The 14,662-nt window shown below is 38.5% G+C and overlaps 1 protein-coding gene across 1 annotated transcript; it reads left to right on the top strand.

Annotated features, from left to right (window-relative positions):
• The first annotated feature begins 270 nt into the window (after positions 1–270).
• Positions 271–13,685, top strand: LOC125287600 (inorganic pyrophosphatase-like). Its single transcript, XM_048233522.1, has 11 exons — positions 271–408; positions 1,106–1,170; positions 2,142–2,195; positions 9,389–9,508; positions 10,409–10,495; positions 11,213–11,339; positions 11,675–11,802; positions 12,163–12,248; positions 12,569–12,638; positions 12,965–13,004; positions 13,427–13,685. The coding sequence occupies exons 1-11, from the start codon at positions 318–320 to the stop codon at positions 13,456–13,458; spliced, it is 900 nt and encodes a 299-aa protein (XP_048089479.1). The 5' UTR covers positions 271–317; the 3' UTR covers positions 13,459–13,685.
• Positions 13,686–14,662: the final 977 nt, after the last annotated feature.

The raw sequence follows: 14,662 nt of genomic DNA, 5'->3' as shown, positions 1-14,662 counted from the left end.
CCCATGGCATCAAAGCTCTACACACTGTAAACCCTCTGTAGTCTATTCCTATGTCAGTCAAGCTGCAGTTTGGCAGTACTGACTGTACTGGCTGTCTCTGAGTGTGTAGGCCAGTGTTACTTCTGTTGTTGTTCACAGCCATGTGCCTCGGACACACACCTGGAGCTACGGACGTCGCTGGCCATACGCTCTTTGACCACACAGGCTCCTCCTCCTTCTCCACCGCCCCACACCCCCAGCAGCCCTTGCCTCGTCGGGCTACTTAGCAGAGAGGTCTGGGTAGCTTACTAGTAGTGCTTAGCAATCTAATTCAGTAGATGGGACTAAGAATATCAGCCCGGAAAGTCATGAGCTTCACCACTGAGGAGAGGGGAAGGCCAAACACGCAAGACTACAGAGTGTTTTTCAGTGAGTAGTGTCATGTCCCTTGGATCGGTGATTGAGTGATTCTGTTGTTCTTGTGTGCATTACCTTTTTGTATGTACAGGTGAAGATGTTTAATGGTATTCTATTCAGTGAAAAATGCTTTGGTTGTATAGAGCACAATCCTTGCATACTTATTTTCATTACAACAAAGTAACTTGTAGGAGAATGAATGCAATGGTGCAACCAACAGTTACACCAAAAGAAAATCCTTCAACGACTTAATTTTAATGTCTTCACAACCAAGTGTTGTTTTCCACTAGAGGTGAAAACACTGGAATGTACCATTAAAATTTATATAATGCAAAAGTTTCAGCAAAAAGAAAGAATACAAAAGAAATGGAAAAGAAACACACCAAGCGACGGCACACAGTGTGCAAGTAGGATCATATCTTAATTTCTAACTAACAAATCAAATAAAAAGAAAAAATAGTTATAATAATAATAAGAAGAAGAAGAAGAAGAAGAAGCCAGGAGATTTCAAGATAGTGGATTCCATCCACTATAATTACCTAACGTATCCTAACACTGTCTAACCTTTAAGCACTATGTTCTGACTGAGTTAATTTAGGACTTCCATTCTGTCATTTGGGTCTTTGCATTTTTTCCATTGCAATGCTGAATTGTCTGATCAATTTGAACACCCTATACTTCTTCTTCATACATCTACTTCTCTTTTCAGAGAACTCAGAGGGAAAATACATCTCCCCATTTCACGACATACCCATCTACGCAGATGAAGCCCAGGTATTTCTTAACACAAAAACACACACAAAGCTACCACAAAGAAGGGCAGCTCTTGGATGTCAAATGTGTCAGAAATTTTAATTGTAAGGTCAAGTTGTCAATAAGAGCATTGCATGTGTTATTTTCTATGACCTGATATGCTGGAGTGTTGCCTGTCCAATACAATGTTCTTCTGGACAATATAATCTAACACAATAAAAAATAATGTATGGACACATCAAAAATCACATACATAGAGTGGAGAGTTGCCCATAAGGTTGGCTGCCAGGCATACACAACCCTCTACTCTGCCCTTGCTTGCCTTACCGCTTCTATTTCTGTACACAAATATAGTATTTTACAGTAGATACAGTACGGTAACAGTACACAAGCAAATACACAAGAGTCTCATTATCTACACTGAGTTTTTGTTTTGCTTGTCTCTTCAGACAGACTTGATATGGCCTCCAGCATCAGTTACATACTGTAAAATTATAAGGTGTTTAACTCTGAAAAATCATTAACCCACCTTCCAAGAATCCCTGCTTAGTAGCAATCTGTATTTTCCTTGTGGGCTAGCCTGCAACACAAAGGGCTGTGAAATGAGCAAAATCACTTCCTTTGTGTTTGGTCAGGCCAGTAAAGGATTCAGTGTGTCCATTCTGAGAAATAACAGTTATTAAACTTATGTGACTGCCTCAGGCCTGCCGCCTGACTATCAGGAGGTGACTACTGGACGAATTATGTCCATAATGGAGATGACCAAGCATAGGGGGAGACTCTCTCATTATCCTCCTGTAATATCTCACACTGTTCACATTTCACATTTTAAGAGCACGATGTATTTTCAAGCCTCCCAGTGATAGTAGGAAGGTATTTGATTTGCTGAGATAAAATACTAAAATGTGTACAGTGCGTTATGTGCATTGACTTTTATGCATTCTCTCTCTCTTTCTCTCTCCCTCTCGCTCTCTCTCTCTCTCTCTCTGTAGAACATATTCCATGCCGTTATTGAGGTTCCAAGATGGACAAGTGCAAAAATGGAGGTGGGAGTTATCAACTGTGTTAACTGCTTTTGCCATCTCATGCTTCACCATATTCTTACCTTTGAGGCCTGACTTTACTTATCTGTTAGCTGTTTGCTGAGTTGCAAAAAATGAGGAAAGGTTTCCCCATTGACTAAAGAGAAACTATGCAGTTTTGGCCATTCCTTCGCTTCGTTTTCTTGCTTTTTGCTTGCAGGGTTCTGTGCAGAGCTCCCCCTACAGCTTCAGAGTAGGCCTATATATTTTTTTATTCCAAAAAGAATTCCGTGGAAATGCATGGATTCCAGTTGCTTCTAGCAGCAACTGGAATCCATGCATTTCCAAGGAATTCTTTTTGGAATCTGATCCCTTATCATACCTGTTCATTCATTACTGCTGTTCTAATTTATCGTGACTAAATTCAAGATGGCGGCGAACGGTAAACTTCCTGAAGGTACTGTCTGTATAAATCGTCTGGTAAATAAACTACCAGTGCTTTTTCACAGTTCTCAATGTCTCATTTTGAAATGTTAGGGCCCTCTGAAGTCTACAAATGAAGTGCGGAGCTACTACTTATTTGCATGGCTACGCCGATGCCCGAGGCACCCCCTTTGAAAACCTGTTGGTAGCATCGGCTAACTAGCACCAGATTTCGGAGTGCAGGGGACAAGCCCAGATGAGCTATGAGACAAAAGTTCACACTCGGTGTCATGTTTCAACACACTTTAGGTCAATATCACACCGAACTTATCCTTTAAGGTCAAAAAACTGTCAAGGATACATTTAAATGTATACAAATGTATACAAAAGACCACAGCTTTAAACAGAGTCCTCACCCTTTTTCACTGACAACATTTCAAAATGTTTTCATTATAGACAGGGCATAACCCAGAACGATCTGATTCAGGTCACTACCAAACATTTCTCAATTAATTCTATAGTACTTTTTCGCGTAGAATCCATTTCTGCTTGGGACAGTTTTATATCACGCATAGTTAATGAGACAATTTGCATATTTCAATACCTTAGCGAATATAAATGCATAATAAAGAAATGTATTGATAATATGGCTTTAAGTAGATAGATTAATGGCTTTAGGCCCAAATAATATTTAAATTGTATCAAATATAACAAATGATCATACAAAAGTATGTTTTTAGATAGGATATTGCAGTTACATTATGTATTTAGTAATGTAATTTGGTCATGTTTTACCTTTTTCGTTCATGTAAAACTTCACCTTTACAAGAACATCATGGCAAAGCAATTATGGATGTTTTTACTTGATTAGTGTAAATATATACTGCTAATACACTGTACCTTCACTGCTAATTAGCATGTACCTTTCAACCAGTATTGCCATCAGCGTAATTTGCCAGCTATCAAATCAAGACTGGTATGTCCAGCTAACGTAACGTTTGCATAGTAGGAGGCAATGGTTTACATGTCAAAGAAATCTTATGACAATTTAAAGGTTTTTGGTCATATTTTCAACATTAACAATAGATTAATTAGGATTTTAATACTTTTTTGTAGATAACTGTTGATTGGCAATGGCAATCCAGCCATTTTTAGTCTCTCATTCCACAGAAGACAGCAGGTGCTTGCTTTGTTCAAAAGTCATAGGTGAGAGAGATAAGAAGCAAAGTATTGCTACGTCTGGTTTGAGCACAATTGAAGACAAAGAATCTCTGTGGGTCAAGGTGCAAGTATATTCTGGTGATGAGACTTATGAAAAATGTACTTATGTGAAAGACAGACTTGTGAGCACGACCGCACAAGGTGTTCATGCTCATTCAACTTGCAGGTTGATCAGGACACATTTAGAGAGGAAGCAAAAAGAGTGTAGTGTGAAAGGCTGTCACAGGTGTAGATACACCTGAAGAAGTATATGAAGATGACAAACAAGACAAAAAGAAGAGAGTCTCTGAACGAGTGGTGAAGAAACCATCATATGTTTCATCTGCAACAACAGGACAAATGCAGATACAAATCCATATGCAGATTGTAGCCGAGGCCGATGCTCTGAAGAAAGGTCTTTCAAAAAGCTACATAACCAAATGACAAAATGTACCTGGAGACAGCAAAGAGACTAAGGGCCCTATCTTGCACTCACTGGCGCTTGTATCCTTCCTATTTTGCATTTGAGCAGAATGCAGCAGAATTTTCCCTCCACAGACGCACATCGGTTAGGGAATGAACTTGTGCTCCAGGGGGTGGTTCAGCGAAAAGAGGAGGCGTATTCCGGCGCAAACGTTCCCTGGTACCAGAAAAAACCTAGTCTAAAGTCAGTGGCGCGTTTTTCACATGCTATTTTAAGAGCGCATGCTTGGCAATAATGTAGCGTGGTTAACTTTTAATCTCAAAAATAATTTCAAGTTTTTGCCTGAAATTGCACTGTGCCTATTTACAAGGGCATTTTTCCCACCTCTTCTGGGGCCTACCATCAAATGTTGGACCTCTATAGAAAGCTGAGAACCTCTAGTTTTCGTAGGAAACAGTCAAAATAAATGTGTGATGACCTCACAAAGAGTTACAGAGGCTAGAATATAGTTTTTTCTTTCTGCCGGATTACAAGGATCTCTGAACTGACCACATTTCAGCCCTCTAGGTCAATTGATATGACTTATAAACACAACTGAGCCCTAGCACCAGGTCTTGTGAAGTTGTGTGCAAAAGTAGATCAATATAGAATGAAAATATGAGTGCTTTAGACTACTATTTGCCAAGGTATGCTCATGCGTTTTGTAAAATGCCTATGGAAACTCCCCATAGGACTTTTTGTTGTCCAAAATGCATACTGACAATCAAATGCTTACTGCACATGAACCCCTTTGTGTAGAAGCATAATCCTGGTCTCAAATGAAAGGTAACACTTTGAGGTTTCTTGTGAACTATTTAGATTGGATATCAGGTGTTCTGATATAGACTGACTACACAAAATATGGAATAATTACAAAAAAGTCTCTATTTTGCATTTACTTTGTTGGTTCAATGAGTGTGTATAAGATAGACTATACATCTGGACAACTAATATTGGATAACACAACATGAAGATTCAATTTCTATGGATTCTTGTGAATATTTCAGTACCCAATATGTTGCATCTACTTATTGTGCTGCAGCAGCTACACTGCAGCCAGAAGTCAGGGTAGCACCAAAAGCAGAGGGGGGGGGATACAGATTGTACATGAAAAAAGTTGTCATTTTTGGATTCCCAAGAGTCAAAGCTTTGAAATGGTGTATAACATTACTATGCTACATAGCAATATGGTGCATACATTTGATTTAGAATGTTGGAGGGAGGTGGGGGAGGGGGGTAACAGTCCCGCCGGCGGGACACGGAAAATTATGTGGTTGCGCTTGCTCATAATTTTTCTTTTGCACAGTGAGATGGAGTAAGTCTTGGGACAGAGAAGAGACGCGGGAGGGAGAGGGTCTGCCGGCCCAGACTGACCTCTCTCTCCCTCAGTGAGGAGGAATGTAGGTGTAAGCTACACCTGACCCGTCAGGCTGTGACAGATGTCTGCCATCTCATGGCAATGCTATTTAATTGAAAACACACACAAACACGCAGTGTAATTGAACGAACATTCGGCATACTGAAGATGTGCTTCAGTATGCCGATAGGTCAGGAGGCACTTACAGTACAGTCCGCAAAAAGTCACAGCATTCTTTGTGGCATGTTGTGTTTTACACAACATTTCCATGAATCATGGATGTGTTGACATAAATGAGGAAATATTAGAGGACATAAGGAGGCGTGATGTTGAACTGCATGTGCCGATGCCATTTAACCCAAATGCCCCAGCAGCAGCATGGAAGAGGAGAGCTTTTCTGACAGAAGAGCTGCATCGTCTATACTATAGTGAGGTATAGTGAAGCAAAGTAATCTCGGTCTAATGTTAGACAACATTGCAAAAATATCACCATGCATTCATAACCTCGTGAGTCAGTGAGAGTGAGCCTAAAACATCGGAAAGTACAGTATGTCTTTGTGACATTTCTTTATTTACATTTTGTCAAAAAGAAAAATGCCAGCCATGGAAACAATTGTGTCAATTTCCTCCCACGCCTGTTTAACCGAAGCAAATTTGGGTGGGTTTCTCCCATCCCCACAATGCCACTTCTCTGTCTTTTACGGCCCTGACAAGAACGTCGGTCTCATCGGCTGTGAACCGCTCTTGGTGTGCACCTGGCAAATCAGCCATTATAATAGCAATCTGCCATGGAACAAACGCGCCTACTTTTAAAGGGAATGTGAGATCTGATTGGCTTATTGCATGTGTAATGTAGCTACTTCAGACCAACCCATTTTAGATTTGCGTCGGGCACAACTTCAGGCCTCATATCAGAAATACAGACAGATCAGCAAACTACTACAGGGCTTGTGGTCCTAAGGGAAGCCCACAGCCCCTAACACTAGATAGATAGATAGATAGATACTTTATTGATCCCCAGGGGAAATTCACTATGGAACAGATTTGAATGCCTCCGGGAGGTGAGAGAGGAATTTCTCAGGTAACAGACCCAAAGCAGGCAGCAATCAAACCACAACAATAGAAAGATGGGCACAGACAAGAAGCAGCACTCGACACCTATTCATCCCACAACCCTCGTTCTAGGCGACTCTGCTGTGAGACATATAAATGGGGAAAGGATGATTGTATGTTGTTTCCCAAATGCTTCAGTGTCTGACACAAAAAACAAGCTTGCAGAACTGGTGTCAAAATATGCAACTATCAAAGCGCATCATTGTGCATGTTGGAGCAAATGACATCTACAGAGAACAGCTGTATGTCAAAGAAGATTTCAAGGAACTTTTTCAGCCCTATATGAGCTTGGAATACAAATTTTCATCAGTGGCCCACTCCCAGCAGAGGGAAGCCTGGACTATTCAGTTTAAACAAAAAAAACATGCTTTTCAGTTGGGATGAATTTTATTGACAATTTTAACCTTTTTTGGAATCGCAGGGAATACTTCAGACCAAATAGCACAGAGCTGAGTTGGACTGGGGCCAAGATCTTAACTGAATACTATCACCTCTCTCTCCTGCACCCAACATCAACACAGAATTGACTTTAAAGCACTATTGCTTGTTTATAAATCAGTAAATGGAGCAGGACCTAAATACTTGTCAGACATGCTTCAGCAGTACACACCTTCTCAGGACCTAAATCAGACTCTCTCAGGTCCCAGGTGAAAAACCTGCTAGTAAAACCTACAGTTAGAACTAAACATGGTGAAGCAGCTTTTAGCTGCTATGCGGCTCAGCTGTGGAACCAACTTTCGGATGACATCAAAAAGGCCCCAACTGTAGCCAGTTTTAAATCTAGACTTAAGACCAAACTGTTCTCAGATGCTTTCTGCTATAACTGTGCCGAGTTACAAATTCTGAATCTGCCTTGATAATTATTCTACCTTGTCTTTTATTACTTTTTTTTACTACTTTTGCCTTTGTTTTTGCTTACTAATTATTTTTTCTTTTTAAATTATTTTACCTTGTGTTTTATGTTTTCTTTTTATTATGATCTTTACCTTTTAACTATTCTTTGACTATATTGCCCTTCTATGCTTTTATTTGTTATTTTTGTTTGGTTTTGTTTATGTAAAGCACATTGAATGACCTCTGTGTATGAAATGCGCTATATAAATCAACTTGACTTGACTTGACTTGACACGAGTAATTTATCCCGCCGGTATAATAGCAACAGCGCTTGAGATCCGCCCACAAAGCTACTTGTGTTTTGCGTTTGATACTTGTGTTTCAGATCGTTAAGATAGGGTCTTCTTTTGAGTGGACAATCATTTGATATGTTTGCTGTGGATGTATACTACCATGGAAGCTGCTACCTGTCTTTTGCCTTCCCTTACAGCCACTTAGAGACTACACTGGACAAAGAAGAAAAAGAAAAATTTAAATATTGGGCTATATTTTGGCGATCAAAAATGCATGGTCACTGGCGACCATTCAAACAAAATAGTCTACTCGCATCTGCACTCGACGCGCATGGCGAAAAACTTGAGTGTACAATCGGAATAAGCTTTGCGTCGTGATAACAACACACTTTGCGCTGCGCTTTTGATCATCATATTAGAGCCCATAATGTTACTGAGGACTTTCTGAAATTGATCGAAAGGAAAGTGAAGGAAAGTGAATGATAAGGAAGCTTATCCGATGAAAGATCTGCCGGAGGACATTGAACATTTGAGCACTAAAAAAATGGGTTGCAAGAGCTTGCTTGTGCTTACTAGAGTCTGCATTGGCATTTTTGTTATTGGCATTATTTATGTAAATTTACTAATATAACCATGACCAGGATTTACACTGCAGATAACTTTACACCTGAAAGAGAAAGAATATTCTTTAACTAATTATAAAGTGTCATCCAAACATAAGTGGATCTACTATTACTGTATACTATTTCTACAAGCTATTTACTATTACTAAATCAAGTGGACAACTGGAGGGGAAGATCAGTTACAATACAGCATGAAAACAAGACAAGTATTTCTTCATCGCATGCAAATTAGTCAACAAAATGATACCCATATGCAAATTTCCTCTCACAAAATAATGCACAGAGTGTATATTTGCACTAATTAAGTAAAAACATTCATAATTGCTTTGCCATGATGTTCTTGTAAAGGTGAAGTGGCACATGAACAAAAAAGGTTAAAAAAAATCTAATTTGCATAATATTTGATTTATTTAATATTTTTATATTTGATACAATTTGAATATTATTTGGCCACAAAGCCATTAATTTATCTGCTTACAGCCGTATTATCAATACACTTATTTATTATGCATTTATATTCACTAATGTATTCAGATATGCAAATTATCTCCTTAACTACGCGTGATAAAAAAATGTCCCAAGAAATGAATTCTACGCAAAAAAAGTACTTTAGAATCAATTGAGAAAAGTTTGGTAGGGACCTTAATCAGATCATTCTGGGTTTTTCCCTGTCTATTACTTTTCAGTAACCTTGAATGAAATTTCCATGACTTTTCACAGCCTTTAAGTACGAAATTGCTTACTTTACGTCACAGTGGCATGAATGTGACTTAAACTAAGAGGTTGGATAAAATCTAGGCTACTTTCTTCCACAATCCCTACCATTCTATATCTATGAAGGAAGCGATCTAAATCTCCAATGTCCCTGGAATGACAAAATTTAATTTCTTGACTTTTCCTAATCTTTTCAGATTGCGACCAAAGATCCACTGAACCCTTTAAAGCAGGACATAAAGAAAGGACAGCTTCGCTACGTGTGCAACGTGTTCCCACACAAAGGTTATATCTGGAACTACGGAGCAATCCCGCAGGTAAACATTGAATTGCTGAAATTATATCACGAGTAACACAATATTGTTTAAATCAGTTGAGTTATCTGTCACAATATTGGCATAACCACGTTATGCAGATCAGTCATTTATTTTTGTGTTATTGATCATTGTCATGACAACTGTCATAGTCAATTAGGCAAACAGCATGTTGATCACAAGATGCATTTTTAATCACACTTGACAAGGCAACAGTCATGCTTCTAAAAAGTTTTGCTATTGCTATAACTGCCATTCATTGTTCAGTGCCATATTCATTGTACAACTGCAATGAATGACTACTATTACATTCTATTGTGTGTTTAGAGATACATGAGTCTCATGACATAGGGATCAGGTGAAGTGTTAGCCTACTGACACATCCTCATACTTGCATGCATAATGCTTAAATACATGCATACGGATTGGTAAACCGACAATACAGCTGACAGCACACTGCTGTGTGTTTCAAGATAGATAGATAGATAGATAGATAGATGAGTAGATAGAGAGATAGACTTGGACTCCACAAAGTTTGATCCAACAACAGACATGGCTAGACTTGAAGTAGCCTATTCTACAGATACTGTTGAGTACCCAGCCACTTTCATTCATTTTTCCAGAAGATTGCAATAGAAGTGAATGTAACAGTGCAGGTCAATGAGTATAAGGCGTCTGTGTAAGTGGTATTGATCTCTGAATCGACCCCTCGACCCCAAGATTCTGCTGCTGGGACATTCTTCTGTGACACTAATGGCTGTGTGGAGTTCAGGTGGACTTTTGAGACATCCTGTGCACCCTGTCTTCAAGGTTTAGCTTCAAGTGTTATTAGTTTATTCTCAGGTAGGAAAGAAATGTAATTTAATCTGTGAAAATGACATATTCTCCTCCTCACAAATCCAGACTTGGGAAGACCCACACCACAAAGACGAGGACACGGGGTGCTGCGGTGACAACGACCCAATTGATATCTGTGACATCGGCAACAAGGTATTCACAGTTTTATTTTAAACCCTATCATTTATGTCCTATCATTATTACTGGGGTGGACGATACAAATGGTGTAAATAGACAAATGGATGTGTAGGAATTTGGACATACATAACATGTTACCTGATCTTTAGTATCTCAGTGATCTCCAGAGTCTGTTTTCTTTTAACTCCCTGCATCACCTTTTACCTTATATAATAGACCTTATAGTCAATTTCACAGTAGATCAGTCTTCATAGTGACATGAGGAGTGCATTGGCTAGTGTGTTTCACATCTTGTCATATCATCATGGTCAGGTCTCAAGCAAGAATGTGACAGAGCCTTTGCAGTTGTTACTACACACTTCCAGTTGTTACTTGATTAAAGTGTTCCCTCCATCAGTGCTTTTAAGTCTAGGCTCAGAGTCAAAACACACCTGTATTCTGGCCCTCTAGTGTCCAATTTGTCGTTGTCTGTTGTTACTTGTGATGCAATGTCTGTAACTCTGTGATGTGATGTCATGTAACTATGTGCTCGTCCCTGGCTGTTTAACTGGTCACTGTCATGGGTTTGAGTCTACCTGCTGGTGAAGGTCTTTTAATGTCTATGTGTATATTTATAATCTGGTTCATGTACACTGTACAACATTGTGGCCAGGGGAAGTTGTGTTTAATGGCTTCATAAATAAATTGCACTTACCTTACTTATTTCTATGATGTCTGGCATCTGGCTCTTAGGTATGCTCTCGAGGTGAAATAATCAAGGTGAAGGTGCTGGGGACGTTGGCACTGATTGACGAAGGAGAAACAGATTGGAAAGTCATTGTAATAAACACTGAGGACCCGGAAGCCAGCAACTTCAATGGTATGTATTATTTGTGCAGAGGGAGAAGGTTCACTGGAGCACACACAGATGACCTTTAGTTGTATTTTATGAATACAATACAATTGTATTTATTTTATTATATAAAATACAATTAAAAGCCATCTCTGTGTGCTACGGTGAACCTTCTCCCTCTCCACATGATCGGTCCTCTGCCGTGAAGCACCAGACGTGAAATCAGAAGCGTGGTGGAACTATGTTTTTTGACTATGTATTACTTGTACATTTGACCATTATGGATTTTACCATTTTTGGGATGTTTTCCTCGTGTTGTATTTTCATCTTATTTTACGCTTGATATTCACCTCTATGTGCAGATATTGATGATGTAAGGAGGCTGAAACCTGGTTACCTGGAGGCAACACTAGATTGGTTCAAAATGTACAAAGTTCCAGACGGAAAACCTGAAAACCAGTTTGCCTTCAATGGAGAATTCAAAGACAGGGTTTGTTGTTCGTTGCATGTCCATGGATAACATATAGACATAGAACACATAGAACATAAAGGAATATCTTGTTTTTTTATCAAATGTGAATAGCTAAAATATTTTATGATGAGTATATCAAGGCATTTGTAAAAAAAGTTGTGTTGTGTTGTTTGTGACACAACCACTAGAGATGTGTCAAACAACACAACACAACTTTTTTTACAAAATGGGTGTTTTTTAGAGCTTAGTGTTAATTTATTGAATGGTGTATAGGATGTGAGGTTGACATGATGCAACATAAAGTTACCAGCTTTTACAGTACATTCAAACAAGAGTTTTGTTTTGTTTTTCTGTTGATCCATGCATCTTTATTTCTAGGACTTTGCCATTCAGACAATCAAAGACACTCATGGTTTTTGGAAAGCTCTGATTTCCAAAAAGACTGATAGCGGTGAACTAAACTGGTAAGTTTTAATGAAAAAATTGAAATCCAATTAATTTTATAAGAAACATTTGTAATCAATAACACGCTCATTAGATGATAATATAAAATGCAGGTAACAATTTTACTTAGATTATTCTAATGGAGATCCAGAAGTTTCAGACAAGTTGCTTATTTATGCTATTGCTCCACATTTCTCATAAATATTTCCACTAGGACTTGGACAAAAAGATGAAGAGTTTTTTAGTTTTATGCTAGCCATCACCTGAACTCCAAACAGTAGCCTAACACATTTTTGTATTCATTCCTAAACCCCCTACTATTTGCTCCCTGTTTTGCCAGCATGAACACCTGTGTGTGTGATAGCCCATTATGCTGCTCCAGTGATGAAGCGAAAGCTGTTGTTAACGCAGTAAGTATTTATCGCCACCATGCTCAGCCTTCTTCTTATTATCATTTTATTATTCTTCTTTACTTTTTAAACTGTTCTTTGACTATTGCCCTTCTATGCTTTTATCAGATATTCCTGTTTGCACATGTAAAGCACATTGAATGATCTCTGTGTATGAAATGCGCTATATAAAGAATGTTGACTTGACTTGACTTGACTTGACCCAGATGAACTATGTATATGCATTGAAGAAACACCATGAGTGCATAATACAAATAACTGTCTCCTGAGCTGCAGAACATGAGCACGGAGGTTTTTTTGATGGGTCGATTTTGTTTGCTTTTCAGACAAGTCCTTTAGGTCACTCAGAACCCATTCCAAATTCAGGTATGTGCATTTCTAGAGGCACTTCACATGCCAATTGAAATTCAAAAGCAATATTTTGTGCTAGTCTTAAAATGGGGATTGATTGCCTGTTGGGGAGGAGGATAGAGTACTGTTGTTGTTTAGCTGATTTAAAAACAAATAAAACTTGTTATAACCATAATTCATGATAAATGTAGGTCCACATTCTCACATGCAAACACTATAACCAGAAAGTACCTATCCACCAAGAGCACAACTTGCTAGCAACTGTTTTGATCCGGTGTATGTATTGAGTGCACTGGCATGTTTGTAATAAAGCAGCTCGTACTTTACGTGATTTTTTCTCCTGCTGTTTTATCATATACCATTATGACTGAGATGTATTTGTGAGAGATGTTAAATGCATTTAGTATGGGTATATAACAACTGTCTTTGTTTTTCAGCTGACAAATGGTACTACTACAACAAGACCTAGTCAAGCTGATGCTCACCATTGTGGAAATTTAAAAAGAAATGGAACCAATCATCAAAACTTACATAACTTACATTAGCAATTGCCACAGATCACTGTTGCTATCAGTTCTCCTCTGCTCTGTATATTTTCAAAGGAAAAAAAGAAGCAAGGATTTTGACAAAGAAATGTATTTGTCCCAGTTTGCTGCTCTGCCTATTAAAAAGAAAATTAATAAAAGTATAACAAAACCTGGACTTTCCTTTCTTTTTGTGATGAACGAAAAAAGAAAGGCTTTGAATTTCAAAACAGATTTGAATGTTGCATGCACAGTAGCCTATTAACCTACCATCTCTCTAGAAGGATGAGATGAATCTTTAGTCAGAAAAATCCCAGATCAGCATGAAAATACTACATGTCTGGTGACATTAAAGGTTCCTTCTCAATTTGTCCATTTGTTTCTATCCAGCACACTCCCCGTAGAACTATCTAGAACTAGAATTCCTCTGAAATGGAAGAAGGTTCTTTAGTCTGATGAGACCAAAAGTCAGCTTTTTGACCATCAGACTAGAATAGATGCTATGTGTGCTATGTTTATAGATGCTATGTACGCTATGTTATTTTTGACACCAAACACTGCACATCACCACAAATGCATCATCCCTAAATTGAAGCATGGTGGTGGAAGCATCATGCTGTTGGAATACTTCTCGACAGCAGGCCCTGGAAGTCTTGTAAAGGTAAAGCTAAAATGAATTCAGCAAAATATATGGAAATGGAAGACAAGCTAGATGTCTAGCTGGCCTGGTCATATCCAAGGGTGTATAGTGTATTGTAATGTGTGATGTATGTTCTTCATGTTATGTCTGTATGTGTCTGATGTATACACTATTTGTTTGGTGTCATATGTCTGATGTCCTGTCATGAAGTGCCTTGCGACTGTGCCGCAAACCCAACTGCCCCACGGGGACAATAAAGTTATCTAATACTACTAATTACACAGAAATGGTTTAACAAGGTGAATATTCTTGAGTGGCCGAGTCAAAGCCCAGACCTTAATCCTAGCTTTAATTAGCTTTAAAAAGCTTCAATTGCGGCCAAAGGTGCATCTACTACTTGAAGGGGGTGAATATTTATGCAACTACTTATTTTGTATTGTATATTTTAATTAATTAGCATTACTTTGTAGAAGTCTTCTTTCACTTTGACATTAAAGAGTAAATTATCA

Source organism: Alosa alosa, chromosome 22, assembly GCF_017589495.1.
Source record: "Alosa alosa isolate M-15738 ecotype Scorff River chromosome 22, AALO_Geno_1.1, whole genome shotgun sequence".
Taxonomy (NCBI): domain Eukaryota; kingdom Metazoa; phylum Chordata; class Actinopteri; order Clupeiformes; family Clupeidae; genus Alosa; species Alosa alosa.
The sequence above is the reverse complement of the archived record's forward strand: the minus strand, read 5'-3'. Positions and strand labels throughout refer to the sequence as shown.

Excerpts from the sequence above, each read along its gene's own strand:
- LOC125287600 (XM_048233522.1), top strand. The coding sequence starts at position 318 with ATGGGACTAAGAATATCAGCCCGGAAAGTCATGAGCTTCACCACTGAG. Across the intron at positions 409-1,105 it reads AGACTACAGAGTGTTTTTCA|AGAACTCAGAGGGAAAATAC; the intron begins GTGAGTAGTGTC and ends TTCTCTTTTCAG. Across the intron at positions 11,340-11,674 it reads GGAAGCCAGCAACTTCAATG|ATATTGATGATGTAAGGAGG; the intron begins GTATGTATTATT and ends CTCTATGTGCAG.